At 40.9% G+C, this 23,877-nt stretch overlaps 2 protein-coding genes across 3 annotated transcripts; one reads left to right on the top strand and one right to left on the bottom strand.

Moving 5' to 3' along the window:
* Window positions 1-716: 716 nt before the first annotated feature.
* On the bottom strand, window positions 717-3,872 carry PTTG1 (PTTG1 regulator of sister chromatid separation, securin). Of its 2 annotated transcripts, XM_013953669.2 has the most exons (7): window positions 3,821-3,872; window positions 3,651-3,714; window positions 2,970-3,072; window positions 2,479-2,657; window positions 1,973-2,066; window positions 1,253-1,402; window positions 717-868 (listed from the first exon to the last, which is right to left on the bottom strand). In XM_013953669.2, the coding sequence occupies exons 3-7, from the start codon at window positions 3,049-3,051 to the stop codon at window positions 789-791; spliced, it is 585 nt and encodes a 194-aa protein (XP_013809123.1). In that variant the 5' UTR covers window positions 3,052-3,072; window positions 3,651-3,714; window positions 3,821-3,872; the 3' UTR covers window positions 717-788. The 2 variants fall into 2 exon arrangements, with proteins under 2 accessions (XP_013809123.1, XP_013809122.1); XM_013953668.2 differs by having other exon boundaries at window positions 3,651-3,863.
* A 247-nt stretch (window positions 3,873-4,119) lies between these two features.
* On the top strand, window positions 4,120-17,676 carry SLU7 (SLU7 homolog, splicing factor). Its single transcript, XM_067304728.1, has 16 exons — window positions 4,120-4,167; window positions 4,401-4,575; window positions 5,223-5,376; window positions 5,679-5,759; window positions 6,320-6,484; window positions 7,986-8,051; window positions 9,688-9,735; window positions 10,219-10,350; window positions 10,611-10,708; window positions 12,152-12,219; window positions 12,422-12,561; window positions 13,450-13,611; window positions 14,064-14,168; window positions 14,322-14,396; window positions 14,660-14,764; window positions 15,712-17,676. The coding sequence occupies exons 2-16, from the start codon at window positions 4,412-4,414 to the stop codon at window positions 15,889-15,891; spliced, it is 1,743 nt and encodes a 580-aa protein (XP_067160829.1). The 5' UTR covers window positions 4,120-4,167; window positions 4,401-4,411; the 3' UTR covers window positions 15,892-17,676.
* The last annotated feature ends 6,201 nt before the right edge of the window (window positions 17,677-23,877 follow it).

The raw sequence follows: 23,877 nt of genomic DNA, 5'->3' as shown, positions 1-23,877 counted from the left end.
TCTGAGCAACTGTTTAAAATAGTGAATATCAGGAGTATCACATACTTACAAACTTCATAAAACTGATGGTAATACAATCATCTGCCACCCCTAATGTAGCAAAGCCAAGTTAATTCAACTTTTATCCAGTGCTGCACAGCAACCAAGCACAACCTGTACATTGTACAACTTTCCTGTATAAAGATGAAAAGGACAGTGACAAGGTGAGAAGAAAAACAGACCTGCTGCTCTTGTGACAGATGGGATTCCTCAGTTCATGGATACAGTAACAGTAGTGAGGGCCACACTGCAGTGACAGTTATGCAGCGTAGACTTCCACTCTAATCAAGCCACATGAGGATCTAAGATATACCATCCTAGACTGGATTTTCTTCAGCAGCTCACAAGTTCAAGAAAGTAAAAAGCCCAGAAGTGCTACTGCTGGTACTCACCCCCCCCCCCCAAAACAGATTAGTTTTTCATCCTAGCATGTAGGATGGACAAAAGATGAAGCAATACAAGACACTGCATCAGAAGGGCTGAAGAGCCTGTTAGTCTATCATGACCATGCAGTCTAATCAGCAGGCACTGACTCCCAGATGGAGTTTTGCTTAAAACCTATCCAGGCTCTCTTAATAGCTTGCAAGACAATCTCCCTTTCAAAACATTATGTTACTACCACATCTTACTGACTTGGTATATAGGGTCTACTGAAAATAGACAAGTCCACTATTACACAAGTTAGACTAGCCTTTATTAAAGATACAAAACTACAAGAAGTTAACTGAGTAAAAGTTTCAGAATACACTTTAAAGGTCATGATTCAGAGGTGGCATATCAATGATCTCATCCAGAGTAGAAAGGAAATCAGTAGTTGATTGTAGCAAGTCTGAAAGAGTTAGAAATAGAGCAAGTCAGTTCAAGAAACTGAGAATTTTACACTTTAAAACACAAACTAGATCCTAACTGATTAGCATAAGTCTCTTGAATGACTCAGGCAGATACAGTTGGATTGCATAAACCACTTCAGTCTAACTGATTGGTTAGCAACACACTGCAACTGACTACTCTGCAACATGACTATTACCTTTACTAAGAGTTGGCCAGTGAAAATCACCTTAGTTATATGCCAGCAGTTGTTTGAGACCAGACTCCTATTCTGGTAGTTTAGGACAGCAATGACAGTTTCATTATTGCAACAGCCCAATAGCTTCCCTCCCAAACCACTAATAAGCACTTACACACACTGAACTTCATGTAAGTCTCCACTTACCACACTCCCATGACATTTGTGGAAGCTTCACAGGAGAAGGAACCATGTTTACAAGTCTGTCAGATGTACTTTCAAATATCATGAGGGGAACACCACTCAGGGTCAGATGACTTAGTCTGTGCTCTTCAGGAACATCAAAGCTCTCAAAGTCTGTTTACAGAAAGCACTGTAGTTTATTAACAGTGTACGCTAACAGTAACAGTAGCCCTGGAAGCAGCAAGTCCGTCCAGATTTAATTAAGTATGACCAGGTCCAAAGCTGTCTGCACAGATTCTAACAGCTTTAGAAATTTTAGATTTTACTATACAACTACAGGAGTAGGATTCCTACTTCAGCAGTAGAAATCTGTCTAGTTACATATTACCATAAGTGTACACTTATGAAAAGTCTATACTTCAGTACTGCTTGAGTATGGCCTTCTAAGTACTTGTCTTCTAGATGCCATTTAATGAGTTAAGAGACTATACTTTAGTATTTGGAACCACAGCAATGGCCTCCAAAGACTACATGTCTTAAGTGTAGCTACTGCAGTCAGAAACATTCAAACAAGAATGAGTGGGTGCTTCATAAGTAGTGAGCATCCTTATGTTTAAGGAAGGATTCCAGAAATGCAGTGCCAGGTTGGTTGCCACAATAGCTTAACCAAAGTCTTAAGTCAGAGTCAACATTCAAACAAAAGCCTGATTGTTCATTTTGATAACTACATCAATAGTTTCTTACCTAGAGGATCATAGGGAAACATATTTTCCATTTCTGGATAGGCTTCTTCAGCTACTGCATCACAGCTTTCTAATCCAGCAGTCTTTTCAGTAATCTTAAGGAAAGAGTCACATTATTCATCTGAGCTACTGTAATTCTTCCTTTTAGGACCTGTAGTAGTGGCTTTTCTGTACTGTATAGGTCTACAGACAAGAATGCCTGCAATAAAGTCCTTAGAGTTACAGCTAAGTTCTAACACCTTCAATGCAAATAAGCTGCAGAAGGGCAAATGCTTCAGCTGAGTTAGTGTAGTGATAAACTATACACAGTAGCAACAGTTCACTGCACTAGAACATTTGGGTTCCTAGTATTAGCTCCTAGTGCTTAGAATGCCAGCAAGACAATAAATCAGGCTATGTCTTCTCTAGAGTCACTTCTCTACCCTTGAGTATTACTCAAGCTGTGGTATCCCCTGTACCTATGTAAGTAAGTTTTGCACTATTTTCCTGCAGAAACATTATACTCACCTTCTTTGCAGTACAAGGCTGATTTTTCTGTTTCAACTGCTCTTTCTTGCTTGGCACTTCTAGAGTTCTGTTCACATTTCCAAGAGCCTTTCTGACAGAGAGAGATGTGGCTGGAGATGTACTGATTATTTTTTTGGGAAGTGGAGTATGGACTTGTGTTCTTTCAGATAAGACTTTTGCTAGAGAAAAGAAAAGCAAGTTTTAGCACTTTATCAAGCATAAAGTTTGCTTCACTATGTGCATATGCTAGAAAACTGGGTGCCATAAAAACACTGCTCTCTACTTATAACTTAAAAGCATAAGTCTTATCTAGCATGAAAGCACATAGTGATTTTCACTTTTATAGTAACTGATTTGCTTAGCAGAACTGGTCAGATGTAGGTATGCAAAATAAAACTGTATTAGTGTTCAAAACAGTGAATAATGGAACCTTACTTTTATGCACTTTACACCATCCCACTACTGTTTTACTCAGTGTGGCATATACTCACAAGATGCTGAAGGCCGTCTTAACTGATTCTTAGCAGCACTAACATCACCGTTCTCTTTATCAATGAAGATTAGTGTTGCCATCTTCAGGCTGATGAGACCACTCTGGGAAGTCCACAAGGAGAAAGAGGAAATCACAGCTTCTGCTGTCTCTTCTACCATAGCACATTTTAACAAGCTACATCAGAGACTACACAGCTGCCCTGGGCTGCTTCCTAGAGGAGGAACCAACACCTACTTCTCTCCATTTCAGAATAATTTAAGTACAGACCCTTGCAGTGGAAGGTATTATCGGTGTACATGTTAGTTTCACAGTAGTCCCAGTGCAACTTGCAAGAGTTTGGGAAAACAGCAAGGTGTCACTAGCAATCCAGGGCACTCCCCTGCACAGCTAAGAGCTCAGCAGATCTCACCTTGACCTTATCACTTTCATTGCTTAGACAGGCTATTCATCATTCAAGGAGAAGAGGAGCCTCCAGAAAAAGCTGCCTTTGGGTAGAGCTTAGAATTTAGACTTTAAGCAGTGACTTAAGAGTCACAGCTACAAACCTCAATACTTTCCTTGCTCATGACATCTTCTGGCCAGGGCCCCAGAAGCCATCTCCTCCACACACCAAGAAGCAGCCTCAGATTTAGCCAAGCAAAACCAACCCTAACCGCCTTCCCAGCCCAACCGCACTTACCTGGGGAAGGCCCCCTCCTCAAGAGCTGCTAACAGACCTGCGTTACAGAGCGGAACAGCAGCACCTACAGCGAAGAGAGGCACACGCGTTTCGGGCCACGCAAGGCCTCCCCGGGGCACGGCAAGGGGCGCACAAGCGGCCCCCGGGCGGCCCGCCAGGACCCCGCTCACCTCGAAATGCCGCCCGGCCGTTCGTCTCCCTAGCAGCGCCCCGCGCCCCGCCCGCCGGCGGCTTTTAAACCCCCGCCGCACCTCCCATTGGCCGATTAGACTAACGCTCAGGCTGCCGATTGGCTGCCGCTAGGCTCGCGTACGGAGGGGCGTGGCGCGGCCAGCCGCAGCAGCAGTGGTGGCGGCGGGCGGGGCGCGGCGTTGCTGTGGTGACTGCTTGACGCCGCCCCAGCAGGCGCGAGTTCCGTTGGGGGGCGGGGCCTGGGATGGAGCGTGGTGCATTGTGGGGCGCGGGGCAGTAGAGCGGCCTAGCCGGTAAACAAGGGCGGCGGAGCCCGGCGCGGACGGTGAGCGAGGCCGGGGCCGCCGCCGCCGCCGCACCGAGCTCCCCGTGACAGGCCGGGGGCGGAGGGGCCGCCGTGCCGTGCCGTGCCGTGCCGGGCGGTCTCTTTTCCCTGCAGGCAGCTGCTTTAGGCCTGAGAAAGCGCCTGGGCCTTCGGGGGGCGGCGAGCCGCGGCCCTGCCCCGGCGGGGTGCTGCTCGGTGCGCGGGAGGATACTTTTATTTATCTTTTATTGCAGGGGAAAAGACAATGGCGTCCGGGACAGTAGTGAACGCAACTCCTTCGGGAGGATCAAATGATGTCAGCCTGGAGGAACCGAAGAAGATGACGAGGGAAGACTGGAGAAAAAAGAAGGAATTGGAAGAACAGAGAAAACTGGGCAACGCGCCTGCTGAAGTGGATGAAGAAGGAAAGTAAGTTTTATTAAAGCTACGGTTATTCTAAAGTATTAGTTTTAAAAAGCAAGTTTTTTGCTTATTGTGATTACAGAATTGTGGGGGGCAGCACAAAAGGTGAATGCAGAACTGAATTACTGTACTTTGTGAATTTGTTAAAACATCCCAGCCTTTCTCAGGTGTATAGACTTTTCTTTTTACAAAAAAATAATGTATGCTCACTGTTGGTCTGATCTGTTGGGGTGCTGCTAAAAAGCCCTGCCCTGTGCAGATCCTTACAAGTGGTATTTTAAAAGTGAGCCAAAGGTAATGCTGGGGAACTTTACTGTGCAGCTTATCAATTTCTTTCCTTCTCTCTGTGGTTTCTGCAAGACTGTTCACCATCTTATTGCTCTTCTTATTGTCTCTGAGGAGGGGGGATATTACTATTTTTGTAATAAGACAAAACTTTTGATTTGGAGTGGGAAAGATTAGGTGAACTGACTGCAACAAAACATCTAAAAAAGTCTGTTTGTTATAACTTATTTTAGAATGCATTGTAACAACTTCAGTGATTATTTTATGATCAGTCCTAAAACACTGAAGTTGAATGTAAGAGTAAGTCTTTAGGTTAAGTTGCAGTTCTTTTCCTGTGCCATATATTTATTACATGACATCTTTTACAGAGATATCAATCCTCATATTCCACAGTACATATCCTCAGTACCATGGTACATAGATCCTTCTAAAAGACCCACTCTAAAGCACCAGAGACCTCAGCCAGAGAAGCAGAAACAGTATAGCTCCTCTGGAGATTGGTACAAACGAGGAGTTCAAGAGGTATGCAAAATATTTTGGCTATAAAGGTAATATTTGATTCCATGAGAAAGGAAGAATAGAAACATTGATTCCTGTAATTTTCTGTGTTTTCTGGTTATGTGTTTTAAAGAGGACAGGAACTGGGAATTTTTACTCAGCAGGCATTTCATAGTGTTTGGTGATAACTCAAATACGTGTTACGGCTTTGTGGAGAGCATACATACTTTTTTACTTGCATTGAAAAAAATGAGGTAGTTATTAGGAATGTGTATATGAATCTTGGTGGAAGCTTGTACAATACTGTTTTTGTTGTTTTTGTTTAGCATGCTGTAGCAACTAAATATCGTAAAGGAGCTTGTGAGAACTGTGGTGCATTGACACACAAAAAGAAAGACTGCATGGAGGTAAATTTGACTTTTGTTTTAATGTTTTTGAAAACAGTGCAAATTCTACTTTAGTGGAAAGTAGCTGGTTATAAATAAAAGGAAAGTTACTAGTTTCTCAAATATTGAAATGTTGCTTGAAAATTTCTAAAGCAACTCTTATGTTGGAAAAAAAAACCCTACCATTCAGGATGTTGTCTATCAACTCTATATGTGAAAAGAGATGCAACAGTAGGTGAAAATGTTTGTCACTTAATTCTTTGCATTAATTTGCTTTTGCTCAAGTGCTGCTGAGGCTAACCTTTTTTGTTTCGTGTCAGTTAAGAGTACTTTCCAGGAATTGTATTTTAATTCCTTCCTTAACTGTGGAAGATAGAGTTATGTGGGGCTGCAATAAATTGATGGGTTTTAGACAGTTGCATTACTATAAAAATCTAAAAACGAACTATGTACACTTAAAATTCATAGCTTTCTAGTGCTGGATTAAACCAGCTTTAGAGGAGCTCAGTTAATACATATTTTTAAGGTGAATAACATACTTCAGTCTAATGAACTGATCCAACCAGTTTTTTTCCTTTCAGAGACCCAGGAAAGTTGGAGCAAAATACACAGGCATGAACATTGCACCAGATGAACACGTGCAGCCTCAGCTAATGTTTGATTATGATGGAAAGCGAGATCGTTGGAATGGTTATAACCCAGAAGAGCACATGAAGATTGTAGAGGAATATTCCAAAGTTGACTTGGTAGGTGCTGTAGTTTGCTGGGGAAAGATTCTGTGTTTGACTGGGGAATGGGGGAAGACGTCTTTGCTCTGTGCACTCTGATACTAGATCTTGTGCTATATTCGTAATGAAAAACAGAGAGGGATTCTGTATTTGATAACAAACTTAGCTTGAACTGCAAACTCGGATCAGAACTGGCAGCTGAGGATGGGTCCGCACAATAAATGAGTGGTCTCTCCAGGTTGCCTACCTTTCACTAGGCAAGCCCTAGAATTCATTGCCCAAAATGAAGACTGAACTACAGAAAGGAATTTATAAGCTGGCTGTAATGATCAGAGCTAGCATCTATATTTATTTATATATATAACATTTATACGTTTATTTACATATATATGGAGCAGTGGACTAACTGTAAATGTCTCTGTGCAGATCAGCACCTGTTGCAGTTAATCTAGCTGTGTGTACCAAATCCATGTGGACACTATTACCTTCTTAGAAAAAAAGTAATTCACCACCTTGACTGGATGTTCCAAAAGGCAGTTAGATGCCTAAGAACCTTTGTGGGCCTGATCTGAGGCTCTCAGTGTTTTTCTGTAGTGCACAGGAAAGCTAATGCCAGCTGAAGATATTCTGGATTTTAGTGATCTGATGGGAGAGTATAAAGAAAACAGAGCCAGACTCTTCTCAGTGGTATCCAGTGACAGGACAAGAGTCAATGGACAGAAATTGAAGCACAAGAAACTCCATTTAAACATAAGAAAAAACTTCTTGTACTGTAAGGGTGATTGAACTGGAACAGGTTGCCCAGAGAGGTTGTGGAGTCTCCATCTTGGAGATATTCAAAACCCAGCTGGTCGTGGTCCTGGGCAACCTGTTGTAGCTGACCCCACTTTGAGCAGGGCGGTTGGACTAGAGGATCTCCAGAGGTCCTCTCCAGCCTCAGCCATTCTGTGGTTCTGTGATGTCAGATATGCAGCAATTCACTACATGCTACTTTAGAGTCTCACTTTAGACTTTGGCGCTTCATGGATGAACCGTAAATGCTTGCAGTGTCATTCATGACCTACCTTAAGCATTGAAGTTCCTAGCTAGATTCATCATACGAGAACACAAGAATAAAATGTTTGTTCTTAAACTGTACTGAACTACTGTAAGCTGTCTTTTTCTTAATCTAAAAAATCAAAAAACGGATGGCTAGGGAGTATTTTTAGGAAGTACATAGGGATGTTATAGCTGCATAATCTCCAATAAACTGGTTTATGTAACTCTATAATAGAAAATAGCAAAATGGTTAGTATGTACACATTTTCTTTCCTTGATAACTCAAAAAATGTGGTAGATGTAAGAGTAGGGTAGGCAAACTGGGCTGCTGATTTTTGACAAGCAGACAGAGAATTAGCAGCTCAGTTTTTGTAATAACTAATACTTTCTAAATGATAGTGGTCATAAGAGATGCTTGTGATGACTTTTACTACACACTTGCTATTAAAAGAAAGTATTAAAACAAGTTCATGATATGCAGGCCAAACGTACGCTGAAAGCCCAGAAGCTTCAGGAAGAGTTAGCATCAGGAAAGCTGGAGCAAGTGGTAAGTAAACTAAACCCTAATTCATTTTTGTTTACACTGAATAAAGATAGAAGGGTCACTTCTGCTCTCTGATGTTCTTACTCTGCAGACTGAGTTTCCTATTGCTTTCTATGCCCTTCAGTAATGCAGGTTTCTTCCTAATACAAGCATATTCTGTGTCCCTTAGAAGAATTCAAAGTACGTCCTTTCAAATGAGAGTGCCTTTGCTTTCCCCTCATGGGCAAGATTTTCTTGCTTCAGTTCTGGCAATTAGTAATCTTGCTAAAATGAATTATATGGAATTGTGGGTCAGAAAAGAATTGTTTTCCTGGTAAAACTTTTATTCATGCACTATAATGAATTTTTGAATTTAAAGATTGTTTTGTCTGACTAATATGATTATGACCATTACGTGACTATGGATTGCTTGATTAATGCTTTGTATAAATAGGAATAGGAAGCTTTTTTCTTTTTCTTAGAACTGAGCTTGTATCTTCTTCTGTTGTTGTTTCACTGTTTGCAGTGTCTCTGGTTGTTTGAAGGCTGAGGGTATGTATTTCCCTCTGGTTTGCAACTCCACAGAGTTTGCATCTCCTCTTAGATTATAGTCAAGGCTTTTGATAGTCTTTAATATAAAATTCTAATTTAAGAGGTATCTATCTGTGATGATTTTCCAAGTTTATAAAATGGGGGAGAGTAGAGATCATTACTGGTGAGAAGTATTTGGGGGGATTTTCTTAATCAAAATATTACATTGTAAGAAAAAACACACCAACCAATAGAGTACCTGCAATTTGGCCTCCATTTTCCATATGTTGTCACCTTGCGTTTTGTCACTAGATGGCAGAGTAAACTTAATCTCCAACCCAGCACAAAATACATCGTAATCCTGAACTTCCTTCCAAATGGATAAGGTTCTTACTCTTTTTGTCACCACAGGGCAGGATTTTTAGCCTTCATATATTTATTCCTTACAAAATAGATTTGGTAGAAGAAAAGAATATTTGAACATAAAGAATCATTTCTGATAAACAGAGAAGCAAGTCTGGTGCCTCTTCTCATAAGAGTGCTGGTCTTCCAGGACTCCAGTTGTTTTGATCTTTACTATCCCAAGGATTGTCACATTAGAGGCGAAACAGGTTTTTTAAAAAAAAAAAAAAAGTTTGGCTACATTTCTCCAGTTGAAGTTATGGCTCCTGATTTATGCTTGGTATTCCTGTCATTCCTAATTAAATACTCACAAATATATTTGTTAATATATAGTTATGGGTTTCTTAGGGTTTCAGAGCTGAATTGTATTTTTTTTGACATGATGAGTTATTCTAGTCTAAAGCATTAGTGTTCAAAGGCATAACAGACTTTACATACAACTGACAGTTCTAGAATTTGCCATTCTTGCAAGGGCTTAGAAATTCGATTGGGAATACAGTGAAAAGGTCTCCAACATGTTTCAGCAACAGAGACACTTACAAGCTCAGTCTTAAAACATTTAGATGGTAGTGGTCTTTGTGCATTTTGTGACAATTATTGTATTTTTGCTTCCAGTAAGTCTATGCCATAGGCATAAGCTCTGCTTTGGTTGTTCTTTATCTCCCTGTCTTCTTCCTTCTCTCCACCGTCTTGTGTTCTCTGCTGATGTGCTCTTTGTTTGCTGCAGAACTCCCCAAGACACCAATGGGGAGAAGAGGAACCAAATTCACAGACAGTAAGATGATTATCACTGTATCACACCATGGGGAGAAAAAAAGGACCTGTAGTTAGTGAAGCAGTGAAATGGGGGTGGCAGAAGAGTTTCAATATTGGCTTCATGCTGCCTTTTTGGGGGGGGGGCAGAGGATGCTGGATTTCATAGCTAATAACTCCTGTGTGTTGTCAAACCTTAGAGATGCAAGAGAATAACTGATTTTTAACATGTTTTATATTTTGTTTAATATAACTGTTTTCTTAACGTTATCACAGTTGTGTTTTTTGTAACTGTTTCCATAGTGGAAATCCTGTAACAAGGGTATTTCTGAACAGTGGAATGTAACTGCATGATAGATTAGCACACGTAAGCCCAAGTAAATGATGCTAACTTTTAACTAAAGGGTTTTCAGATTTTTTAATCAAACCATTAAAATCAGATTCTTTTACTTGTTTCTAGAGTGAATGTTCATTTTATTTAGACGTTTCCTATCTCTCTCCTCAGGAAAGAGATCATAACAGCGAAGATGAAGATGAAGATAAATATGCAGATGATATTGATATGCCTGGACAGAACTTTGACTCTAAAAGACGTATCACAGTTCGAAATCTACGTATTCGGGAAGATATTGCAAAAGTGAGTATAGAATTCTATTACTGTTTATCTTTTTTATTCATATTTCAAAAATTGCACTATTATTAATGAATTTGGTGTTTAGAGATTAAGGTCTATTCTCAGTTCTACTGCTGCTCGTGTTATGGTTTCTCAAAGGTCATCCCCTTGCACAGATTTCCCCTTTTAAAGTGTCTTAAGTTGGGGGTTACGGTACTAATTTCAGTTCTTTTAAAATCATAATTTTTTAATCAAATATCTTGTATGTTGTTTTCTTCCCCTAGTACCTGAGGAATCTAGATCCAAACTCTGCTTATTATGATCCCAAAACAAGAGCAATGAGGGAGAACCCCTATGCCAATACAGGCAAGAATCCAGATGAGTAAGTTAAAACAGGGGAATGCTCATGTATCCAACAAAACTCTGTTAAAAAATGAGATGACTTCAGTAACTTTGTATTTTCTTGCATATCTGTGTCTCTTTTTATTAATGAATCCCTAGTCCATTATGGATAGAAAAATCTTTTAGTAATATTTCATGATAAACATGAAAAAAATGGTTTTTGATTTGTTTTGGTATTTCAAGTAGTATTTTAGTGATCCTCAGGGACACGAGGGCCACCACTTAGTGTACTGGTGTGTATATGGAACAGTTTGCTGCATCTAGAGATTATATCTATAAACAAAAATGATGTTTATGAAAAGTATTTCAGTAACAGAATCTAAAACTTCATCCCTTACTTGTTGAGAGGCATTCAGCAGTGGATACCTAGCATGGTGTATCTGTGATGTCTAACTAAATGCCTGAATTAGGAGCGAAACTTCCTCATATATCAATGGAGTCTGCATAGGGAAGGTCTGAAAGCTTTAGCTTTGTTTAGATGGACAATTTAATTTAAAAAAGAATGCCTTAAGCTGGCTTTTGGATACACACAAGACTGTCTCACTTAAAAACCCAAGTCAAGCACTTGAGCTGTGACCCAGCCTTGACCCATGTAGTGCAGCAGACATGCAGAGTAGGCAGGCTGTGACTAGAAACATTTATTCAGAGTACAGTAATTGGATCAGCTTGCTGCCTGAAATAGAATGGCGGTGGCTAAATGCTGGCAAATAATGCTCTTTCCACCTCTCCTTGCCCCCAGCTAGAATAATGCCGGTCAGTCCATTTTATTTCAGATACAGAGACTTTCACTTCTCTCTAGAGTCATAATTTGACCTTTGTCGAATCCATGTTTCTGCAACAGCATTGCAGACTGTAAATGTTTGAGTGGTTTTTGTGGAGATGAAAAGAGGGGGAAACTGGACTGTTAACATTATTTGATTTTCAACCTGTGGTTCATATACTCTTTGTGAGTCACTTCAAAGGGGTGTGCAAAAGGTACCTAAAGCAAGCAAAGCTATTATCAGGCTTTAACTCTCTACAATACCCAGGGGGAGAAGGGATCCACAAATCCAAAACCTGAAATCACTGTGCTAGAATATGACTGGCCATTCATATATATTTATTGTGCAGTTAGGTCCAAGCTTGGCTTCATGGTGCTTGGTATCCCATGCCCAGACAGAGCTCCTGTTCTGCATCTTAAAATGTATCCGTATAAACACAGGCATCACGTTTTGCTATCTAATGCTTTCATGACTATGGGAGCCTAGACTTTTAATTCATTTACTGAGTTGAAGGCACCTTCCTCTCCCTCCATCTTAATTATCAGGGCACAAAGGAGAGTTTTTACCTTCCTGTTGGTGTTCTGTGAATGTGTTTTAAAAGGGATAATTATGGAAATGATGTGTTACTTGCATGCTAAAAATCATATTGTTCTTTTCTGCAGAGTTGGTTACGCAGGTGACAACTTTGTCCGTTACACTGGAGATACCATTTCAATGGCACAGACTCAGTGTAAGTGGTTTTTTTTGTTTTTTTGTTTTTTAAGGGAAGGGAAAATGTTTAAGTTACCAATACTGCTTTTTTGAAAAGGAGAAAAAAATCCTTGTGGATTTAGTTTCATTTTTTTAAAAACCATCACAAAACTATAGGTGGTAATTTGAATACATATGTCAGTGTTAGAGTAAATATTGAGTGACACCTCTTGTGTACACAGTGTTTGCTTGGGAGGCTTATGACAAAGGCTCTGAAGTTCATCTTCAAGCAGACCCTACAAAATTAGAGCTACTTTATAAGTCCTTCAAAGTGAAAAAAGAAGATTTCAAGGCACAGCAGAAAGAAAGCATCCTGGAGAAGGTAATAGACATTTGGTTTTATTTAATAAGGCGTTTTGTTGAGTTTGGGTCTTAAGGAACAAATTACATTATTAATGCTATGTCAGAACATGTCAGCTGTTCTGATCAGCTCTATGATGTGTGTGTGTGTGTGTGTGTATAATAAACTATCCGATCTATTGGATTCAGTAAATTATTTAATATAGGAACAGTATATTTGAAGATCTGCTGGGATTTCTCTGGAGTCTCGGGAAGGCTTTCCTTAGCTGTCAGAATTTCTCTATTGAAAAATCTGACAGCAGTATGTAGGTGGAGTGGGAATCTAGATATTTTATTTTAAAAATAATAGAAGTCGTTAAAAAAACTTACACTATTTAGAAGTGGCATCTTTTCTAAAAACTGTCTTCAAAAACTATTTCTAAATGTTTCTTTCCTCTTAAAAAGTGTGAAAAGCTTTCAGAAATCAGAATTTTCAGACTCTGGTTTTGGGTACAGGCTTCTGGATAAATACTTGTTTTATATTTTGTTACCAGTTTCTTGGACAATGGAATAAAAGCTAAATCACCCATGTAGATTCTAACCTTTTCAACATTCAAGTTGTTTTTCCAACTTTTGCTTTGCTCTGAACACTTGCTGATCTGAAAGATCTCTAAAGTGAGGAATAGCACTATTATAATCCTTCAGCCAGGGAAAAAAAATACTATGGCCGCAGTAGGAGATGTGCTTCTCTCTTAGCTATTGGCTAAAGATTAAACTGCCTCCACCCGCTTCTCTTGTGTAGTGTTTTGTCCTGGAGGTCATATAGCCTGGATAGAGAAGACACTGAAAGTGAAGTTTTTGAAACATGTGCTTGACTACATATAAGGTTTTTTTCCAAGTTCTTTAAGTGTCATTTCTATTTGCATTATAGTATGGAGGACAAGAACATCTAGATGCCCCACCTGCTGAATTGCTTTTAGCTCAAACAGAAGATTACGTGGAATATTCTAGGCATGGAACAGTCATCAAAGGACAAGAGAAAGCTATTGCTTGCTCTAAATATGAAGAGGATGTAAAGATCAACAACCACACAGTAAGCACCTAATTTAAACTTAAATTCAATTTCTTCCCTTTAAGAGGGAGTGAGGTGTAGAGACAGTGTAATATATTTAAAACAGCAAATAAGTAACTTCTTTCTGAAGTGTGGCACACTCCCTTTTCCACTAAGCAGGAATTTTAACTTCTCATAGGTGCAGTGTTAGTTTGAGGAGCTGTGATGGAGCTCTTGAAAGAAACTGAAGGGGAGTTATTGTTCTGTTTCCCCTTGCCTTGAGTATGGGTTGGCCCTGTGCTGTTGCTCTTCTCTTTTTGAAACCATTCCTGTAAGACTAGTATAAAATTGCAGATATATTTCTCATAACTTCCCCTTCTAAACTGTTTGAGTAGGTTACTCCTTATCAGGAAAGAATCTCAGCAATAAATTGCAGTTTGCCTCTCATGGGAGTATCTGTATGGGTGTAACTGCTATGGTGTTTCCTCTTGCAGTGCATTTGGGGTTCATACTGGAAAGAAGGCAAGTGGGGTTACAAATGCTGCCACTCGTTTGTCAAGTTCTCTTACTGTACAGGAGAAGTTGGGAAAGAAATTGCTGTAAGTATTGCCCTAGAGTTGTTTCCAAGTTATTAAATAAAGCATCCATCTGTATACTTACTAAAAAATAATAATAAAGTTAAAATTTAACTTGTCCATTCATTTTCAAATGTGCTTTGTAAACGGGTATCCTTCCTATTGTCTGTTGTATAGAATACTGAAGCAAGCTTACCAGAAGACCAACCCAGGGAGGAAGAGCACATGACAAAACCCAAAACTCTGATGGAGGTAGGCTGTTTCCCTTTCTAAGGGAGGAGATACTTTTCTCCAGCATTTTAAGAGATGGAAACATATATGTAACTACAAAATTGTGTTATGTCATTCTAATGAATCTGAAAATTATCAGACTGCATCATTCGATCATTAACATCTCTTCTGTATTCAAAACTAAGCTCTGAAATAGCATTAATAGACACTTAGTAATGTTCAAGACATTAAATTCTAATGTTTGCTAGTTGAGTCTTAACTGCAGCTGTTTTTCCACTTTACAGATCCACCAAGAAAAACAGAAAGACAAGAAAAAGAAGAAACACAAGAAGAGCTCAAATTCAGATAGTGAGGGTGAAGAGAAAAAGAAGCAAGAAAAACTTAAAAAGGTGCAGTATATTCTTCAAACACATTTTTAGAACAATGTTTTATGAAAACTGTAATATAGTTCTTGTATTCTGTGGGATGTTCTTTGATGCTAATTTTGAGTTGAAGCACTAGATATTCTAAAGTACATAGCTGTTACTCCCTATTTCTGCTCATATGTACTCTGTTGGTGCAAGCTTTGACTTTAGGCAAACATGCAATAAATATTTAGTTTAGAAGATTTAAGTTTAGAGGATTTGGAATACTTCGTAGGCCCCTATTACAGCTGTAGATCTGTAATGAAAGGCATTTCAGAACACAGGGCTTTGGCTATTGAAGAAAGATGGAGAGATCAAAGCTTGACTTAACACTTTCTATCCCAGACTTGGGCCCAGTCTTGCAGTTGATGCAATAAATCCATCCACAAGCTATGTACAGAGTCTTGCTGAATGGAACCCTACACAAGCACAGCAGCCTACCTCTGGATACCTAATGTTAAACTACAGTTATTCCAAACATGGTGGAAATATGACTTCTTTTGAATAGCAAGGAGTAGCAGTAGTTTGAGAAATGAGGTAGTTTGTGTGTTCAGAAAGCATTTTTTTAACATTGCACCCTGACTGAAAAACACTAAAATCACATGCTTTCTTATCTGCTTTTGTACTTTCTGGATCACAATTACATTTTAGGTAAAACCTAGGAGTTTCTTACTTGATTTTGGCAACTGGAAGGGGATTAAAATATCTTGTTTGCTAAATATCACCTTAGCTCATTTTAAGCTAAACACTCAAAAATAAGCATTAGATCTCAAAAATAAGCATTAGATGAAGTATGCTGTAGGTGGGCCAGACAAGTGTGCATTGCTGCATCCCACCATTCTGCTTCCTGCTTGTTCATTGCACTAGAATCTACTACAAACTTTCATTGTTTGGGTGTGGTTTTTCTTTTTTTTTTTTTGCTTCCACTTCAGGCATTAAATGCAGAAGAGGCTCGTCTCCTCCATGTCAAAGAAATCATGCAGTTAGATGAGAGGAAGAGGCCATATAACAGCGTATATGAAACCAGGGAGCCAACAGAGGAGGAAATGGAAGCCTATAGAATGAAACGTCAGAGACCTGATGATCCCATGGCCTCTTTCCTTGGACAGTAATCCTGGTGAAAATCATTCCAATACACAAGACTTTTTTTCATACTTGTTCACAGGTCTCTAGATGCTTGCTTACCTTCCATGTGTGTAATGGATGCCAGAAATGGCAGAGAGTTTCTTTTCTTGTGCCACAGAAGCTGGTGAAAACTTCTTACAACAGACATAAGCAGTACAATATGTACAGCAACTCTAGAGAGTGTGTGTGTGTGTATATATACACGCACACACACCATATATATTTTATATATATGTATATAATGCATTCACCTACTCAGTAAATTCTCTACTGGAAGAGAAAGGATCTGACAGTGGCTGGAATTCCAGATTCATTGGGACACCTAATATACGCATGGAGACATGACAAATTCAGTATAACTGACTAACCAAAAGAAGTGGTCAGCAGGTGTCACTGTTAATATAGAGCAAAAGTTGTTGAAAATAAACTTGATACAGCTTTTGAAGCCTAACCTTTATTTCTAAAGAGACTTGCCTGTCACATGGCTTTGAAAGGAAAAGTAGTTTTTCTTGATCACTTTGTAGTAAGTATTTTGGAAATGTAAAAATTGATTGCTTTGTACAGTGTTGGTTAAATTAATATAAAGGTCTTAAATGCTATACGGTCTTTGGAATGAAGAGGATAGGAGAAGCTGACTCTACAGAGCTTTTAAATTCTATTTCTGCTTAAATAAAAAGCTGTCTCTTCATCCATACTTCCACACTTCCTGTGATGCTGACATCACTATAAGTGTAGTTTATCCAAAAAGTTGGTGGTCTTATCTGTGGTGTTTCTGTAGATGTTGACATATAAATTTCAATTGCAAACATCTGAATTCTTTGTTCTGTTTGATGTTTAACAGTATACGTCTTACCCTTTATAACTTCCAAAATCCTGTTATGTGGTGTAATACTGAAAGTCGAGCTGTAATTACCTTATGATAGTGTCATGCAGCATCTGATACATATTTGGCAATATTAGTCCTTAAAACTATGAATTTTCTACTATGACTACTAAAAGTTAAAGAAATGAGTGAAAAACTTGACACCGTTGACATGGCTTTAGAGTTGGAAGAATTAAGAATTACTTCTGTTGTAGCTTAAACTGTTTTATTAAATATGGCTTTATAACCATGTTAACTGTGATTATATTAATATAATCACAGTTATATAATATATATATTATAATATAATGGTAGGACAAAGAAAACTCCATTCTGTAATCCTGTCCTTTCTTCTTAGAATGAAAAATCTGGTTATAATTCCCATTTTGTAAACAATGAAGGAAGTTAAAGTTACCAGAAGAAAAAAAAAATACATTTTATCTATTTCTACCTGTAAAGCTGATTTCATTTTATTACATTTTTCTCCTAGTCTTCTTCTCCTGTGATTATTTTTGCTATAAAAGTACTAATTTTGAATGTAATGCTTTGTGTGTTTAAAAACTTCATTTTAAAATCCTCCTAACTCTTGCAAAAATATAACCAACTAGTGAGATCAAAGATCTGGGAGTGGTATTGTTAATATAACTAAGTGCCAGAAAGGAAAAACTTTAAATAGTTAAAATCAGCTTTTGCAGAGGATGTTTTTATATTTTCACAAACAACATGCATTTAGAAAATCAGAGGAGAAAATACTAGGGAAACAGTTTTTCTTCCACTTCCCCAGTGCCTCACTAAGTTTCCGTATCAGCTCATCTCTTGACCTTTCTTGGTTATGGATAATTCCAAAGAGGAAGCTGCTTTTTTTCAACAAGTAATTGCATACAATAAACATACATTTACCTGTCTTGTGTATGACTGTAGAGCTGCTTTCTTGTGATTGTGTATAATTTAGTATACAGAAATGCTGATAACAGAAATTTTGCTTTAGTCTTCAATGTAGTTCTGTACTGAAACTATCCATGAAATTCTCAGGGATGACAAAATTTTTAGGTTAAGTATTTACAGTACTTTGGAGATCCTCTTTTGTGATCTGAATGCAAACTGTCTTCAAAAGATTTTCTGAATTAGCTGATTTTAACTGTGAACTATTACCCTTCTAAGGCCTGTGACATCCGAAGTACTAGCTAGCAGTACCTCTCGCCTCACAAACGCTAACTGTTGTTGTCTTAGTGCCAAGTTCAATTTGAGGGAAGAAGATATGTCAGAAGAATCCATGTTAACAGTTCTTTGAGCTATTTGGATACGTTTCTAAAAGTAGCTAGAGACAGAATCCTTTTTAGGGTAAAGGAGGCAGTTCAGAAATTACACTGAAAAGAGCAATTTAGAATGAGGAACAAATAACTCGCCAATCTTGGCAGCCTGTAAGTTCAGATTTAAACTCTGGCTGGTGATTATTTTTCTTCTGTGCAAGAGAAAAATGGGGAGAGAGTTGAAGATATGTATATTTTAGAAGCCCATAGAACATGTTCTGTGCTATTAAACTGTCAGTTCAAATGTCAGATTGAAAAAATGATTATAGGAAGATATGGTTTTTACAAATAAACATACTGAATTCCATCTTACAGCACACTTGTGTGGATGGATTTTCTTTTCAAAACTTGAAGATATGACTAATTTTCTTTTGGTATACCCTGCCTTCTAAAAGAGAGGCTACAAGGAAGATGGGCCAGTTTCCTCTCCGGTAAAGCAGAAAGACAGCTTAAAGGGATTAGTAATGTTTTATTCAACATGCAGTCCTTTGAGCTTGTGCACGATGCAGAATCGATCTCTTCTGGATCAGTCTCAACAGTTAAGGACAACTAAAAGAGGGATTAAAATGTGTTGTTCTATTTAAAGCATAGGGGTTAAATGTTAAAGAACATTGTGAATCTGAGCATGGGGATTAATTTTCCTCCATCTGCTTCTCTCTGGAGTTGGCAGGCAATATGATTGTGCATATCCAAAGACAGCTTCCTATTGCACAAGAAGAATTTTTTCCTTTCTAAAATGAATTTGAAACAAGTTTGTAAATTAGCTTGGACAAAAATGAACATACAGTGAAAATGAGCCTACTCCAGCAGAGACAGCAGGAATTGAGTACTGTTTCTTGCACACACAAATACAGTAGAAGTGAGGTAGGAGATGCCTTAACCTGTTGATACAGACTAGTCAGATTCTGAAATTTTAATACAAGACAGATCTTTTCTCTGAATCTGACCCTTGCCAAAGCTTTAAACTTAATTTCTCAACTCCCTTCTCAAACATTGCCTCATTTTTCTTCCTGTTCAATTCTAGTTATTTGTGGCATGCTTGATCTGCATACTGTAAACCAGCCAGCTGATGCAAAGATGTTTTCATTGTTGTAGGTGAAAACATTCTTGTTTAAATTTTGTTGAAGGAAAAGTTTCGCATTCTGTGTAATCTTTCAAAGCCTTCAAGGCATGCCAGAAGGTAGTGCTTTTACTGTCTCCCTGTTGCTTTGTAATTGGATCTTTATGGCTTTCCTTGAGTGGGTTAATGAAAGAGATGCACTGTTCTACATATGTGTAATCGGTTTAGGCTGTTGAGGGATCAGAAGAAGCAGGGATGTTGGCAAGAGTTAAAGATGGAATGGAGTTGGTCCTTTAGGAAAAAGAAAAGCCAGCTGAAGAGACAGGATTTTCTCTGCCCACTAAAACAAGGACTGTGCCTAGTGAAACCCAACAGCTGCAGTTTTCCGTACCACTTTTGGGTATGATTTTAATTATTCCATTCAGGCCAAAACATTTTGGCCTGAACTATGAGCAGGCAACTCCCCATCGTTCTATTAGCACTTCTGTTTGGATTAATTTTACTGAATGTAACACAAAGAAATAGACATATTCTAACTTTTACACAAAATAAATTTGTTTCCATCTCTTAGGTGACCCAACTGAAAGCCCACCAGGGATATTAAGCAATGATGTTATCTTGCTTGTGCAAAATACAAGTTCATTTCGGACCTCAGAGGAATGGAAAAAGCTTTCACTTTGCCTAATGATACTTCGCTCTGTGGACAGACTAACAAACCCAACCCTCCTAGCAACAGAGTCTTAAAAGAATATTCCAATAACTCCAATGTATTTTAGAAATAGCCACCACCCAGCCACTTATTTGCACTGCATTTGGATCTAAGCACAGTCCTTGGCCTGTTACTCTATAACCTCCCACTATATCTCTTAAGAGTGGAACATTTTTCAGATCGAATTATCTCCATATCACGTTTGTACATGTATGCATTTGTTCTAGATTTTTAATATAAAGCTAGTAACTTGGCTAACAAACTTGGCTCCAACAACACCTCACAACAGGGTTTTAATCAGTCACTGCTTTTTATTCAGAAGCTACCACAGTGTTTGCTAACATTGCATTGGGGAAGCAATCAACATCCACTGGACACTGAAGTGCAAGGCCCAAGATTGAAGTCACCCACTATATGCATGTCCTGGCCCAGGGCCAGCTGGCAGAAAGGCTGCAGGTGAAGGAGGTGTTTCCTAGTTTCCTAGTGTTAGCATTTAACCTGATTCTGCATATCTTAGTTTTCTGCATATCTTGGTTTGGAAAGCGTTAGGCCATCAGCCTCTTGGTTACCATAAGACCACAGCTGAGATTTACTAGGGCAAGGAGAATGGTGTCTTCCATTGGTTTCTGATTTTGCTCAGCTCTCTCTTCTTGCTTTAAGAAGTCTCATGTTGAGCACGTGCAAAAGCAAAAGAACTGAATGGCCTGGTTTTAACACCAGAGAGACTGTGGTTACTCATCCAGGCTGTGAAGACCTAGCTTCACCTCCACTATCTCCTTGGGGGTATTTAAACTTCCAGCTCCCAGCTCCCGTGTTGTGGGTGAGGAGGAGCAGGAGAAGGGAGCAGGTACCTCCAATCTCTGTTGTTGGTATTTTCAGTTAAGGATAAACGAAAATTCCCTGAAACAGGAATTACATTCGGCTCTCCTCGCTGCAGGTTCAAGGCCCCGCAGGCAAAGGAGAGGAGGTGCCTGGACCTCTCACATCCCCCAAGTGCTCTGAGCTATTGGGGAGCCATAGGTACAGCACAGCCCCTCAGTATATTCTGCTGATGTTATACCTGTATTTTCTAAATATTTTAGGAATGGCTGAAAGTCCATTTTTAGCAAATTAACAATTCTCTGAGGAAAAAAAAAAGCTAAAATGTGAAATACTCTAGTTGGAGAGCAGCAGAGGAAGAAGGAATTTCATTTGCAGCTATTATTAGCTGTTCAGACTTTCACTGCTGCAGTGCAATGCAAGTGATTTGTCACACGTCTCTGGGGATGCTGCTTGTCCCTGAAGGGCAGAGACACCATACCATGATGCGGAGAAGTGACACTCAGTCACTGGGTTTCCTGGCCTGGGCAAATGTGTGCTGGGGTTGCTGGCTGCTGCTGCAGACTCCAAGAGCGAGGCTGGCATTTTTGCTAATCCAAGGTCTGGCACCCACCAGCATCAGGACACTAGGACTGTGAGTCAGGGAGAATTTGCAAGGTTTCTGGATCAGCTCTTGTGCATTGTTTCTTGTCCAAGTCTAGTAAATTATAGTCATCTGCTATCCACCCTCTTCTCTGAGGTAGCTTTGGATGTTAACCAATTCTGTTTAACCTTTTCTTGGATAAACTACAATCATTACATTTCACTATTGCTCGTTTAAAGGCCTATTCTATAGGCTTTGACTCCTGTAGTTCTTTCCAGAACTCCATAATTTTCCACACTCTTTTTTAAAGTTTTGCTGGGAAATACAAGGCATTTTCATAAGAGTCTTCTCTTGTCTAAATTTATTAGATGCCTAGGCAGGAGCCAACTGTGGCAAGTACAAGACACTGTTGAACTTCACTTTGAATTAGAAGGTACATGAGACAAAAGAAATGAAAACCAAAACCAAACTTAACACATCTTCTGCATTCTCTGTTTGCTGTAGCTCACTGATGTTTGGGGTGGCTCCCACTTCCCTCTTCCCAAAATATGCTCCATTTATTTTTATCTTAATGGGTTAGGATTGCAGTTCTCAAGCAGAGCTAATGGTCTCAAGGGCATCCTTTAAGTTTAAACAGAGACTCATTTTATGGGGGCTTTTTTTGGAGAGGGACAATCATGCTCTAGAGACTGCTCAGAGACTTCCAAACTCCTTTTAGTTAGGGCAATAAAAATTGCTCAAAACACCATTCCACACTAAACCAAGCAGACCTGTTGGGTAGAAAATGCTTTTCCCGTTCCATTAGTATCTTCAGAAAAAAAGAAAAAAAAAAATCAAAGCACCTACACCCATCTTTGAAAACAGGTACACTTGCATTGCCATTTCCCAGCTTGGCCTTGAAGCCTGTATTTCAAGCCGTTTCCAGCCTCTTTGTTAGCTGCAGCTATTTTTGCATGTGCTGAGTTACTTTATTTGGTTACAAAGTCATTTCTACAAGGTTAGTGTCTATAAGGTGAAATGCATTAACACTTAAGGCAGTAAATAAGGGAAAACCCTTCCCTGCTGGGAGGCAATCCAGCCCTGCTGTCCCAGGGGAGGGAGCCAGCACTAGCTTGCATCTAGGCACTTCTTGCCCAAAGTAGGCGCACAGCAGATAGCTGAGCTAAAATTACACTTTTCATCCCGCGGGCACCGCATAACGCCCCCTTCCCTCGCCGCAGGATCCACGCGTGCCCCTCGGCCGCTGCTAAAGGCTCTCAGTTTCGCGGCGGAGGCGCGGGCGCAGCGCGAGCCAGGCCCGGAGCCCGGCGGGGCGAGGCGCCGCCCGGGCCCGGCTGCCGCAGCAGGGCCACGAGGCCACGGCCGCCGTGGGCACCAGGCCCCGCGCTCCCGCTCGCGTGCTCCGGGCGGCCGCCCCGACCGCAGACCTCGCCCAAATTAAGAACGCCCCCGTGGGGGTTGCTTCTCGCAGGATTACTCCCGCGACCCGCGTGGCCGCCCGGGCTCGGAGGCGGGATACGAGCGCCCAGAGGGCATCCCGCCGGCCCGGAGCCGGCTGCCGCGGCGGCGGGAGGGCCGCGCTGCCGGGAGGAGCAGCCCGGCCGGGGAGGCGCTCCCCGAGGCGCTGCCCGTGCGCGGACCGTCCCGGCAGCCCCCGACGCGTTGCGCCCCCGTTGCCGGCGAGCTGCCCGCGCGACCACCGCCGCTGTCGGGAATCCTTCCCGCCGGGGCCGGGAGGCCGCCCGGCCGCCCCTCACCTCGCCAGCCAGCGCACGCGGGAGCTGCCGTCAGCGGGAGCGTCCGGCCACCACGGAAACCCCCTTCCCGCGCCGGCCGCTGCCGGCTGCGAGGGCCGGATCCAGCCGGGCTGGCGGCGGGAGCAGCTCGGCCGCGGCAGGAGCGCGGGGCGCCGGGCTCGGGGACGGGACGGGACGCGAGACCTCCACGGTCCTGCAGCGGCTTTCCTAAAGCAGGCAATACTCCATTTACATTTAAGATTATGGTTTTGTTTCGTTTTGTTCTTTTTAATGCAAGGGTCATCACTGAGCTGGGAAGAGAGCTGGGAGCCAGGACACCCCCGGTCCGAGTTGGCTCCCCGAGACCTCCAGCCCTGCGCCTCGTCTGCGAAACACAGCCACCCCTGCCAGGGGCTGTTCACCTGATTGCAGCTTACAAAGCAAACTATATATATATATATATATATATACATACATATACACACACACACTTTTTCACTGTATTTCTCTAACATAAATAAGTGCAGCTATATCCGTTCTTGCCATGTTCCAAGAACAACTGCAGAGGAAAGCTTAAAATAATAATAATAATAAGAGCTGTGATAAGGACAGCTTCTGGGGTGATAGGGAATTATGCTTACTTAAGGAGTTGTCCACCCGGGAATGGGCTCCCCGGGCATGCCACCATGGGGACTGCGGGGCACCTGCACCACTGCTGCCCCCAGCGCCGGCCCCACCACGCAGCGGGAAGCGCCGTGGCACGGCCAGCCCCAGCTCGGGGCACAGGGAGGCCCGTCGTGCTGGGTCCGCACGTCGCCCAGCGTGGTGGGGACTCGATTTGGAGGGGATGCTCTAGGAGATTCGCCAACGCCGGTAAATCGTTACAGCAGCAAC

The sequence above is a fragment of the Apteryx mantelli genome, chromosome 14, assembly GCF_036417845.1.
Source record: "Apteryx mantelli isolate bAptMan1 chromosome 14, bAptMan1.hap1, whole genome shotgun sequence".
NCBI lineage: Eukaryota > Metazoa > Chordata > Aves > Apterygiformes > Apterygidae > Apteryx > Apteryx mantelli.
The sequence above is the reverse complement of the archived record's forward strand: the minus strand, read 5'-3'. Positions and strand labels throughout refer to the sequence as shown.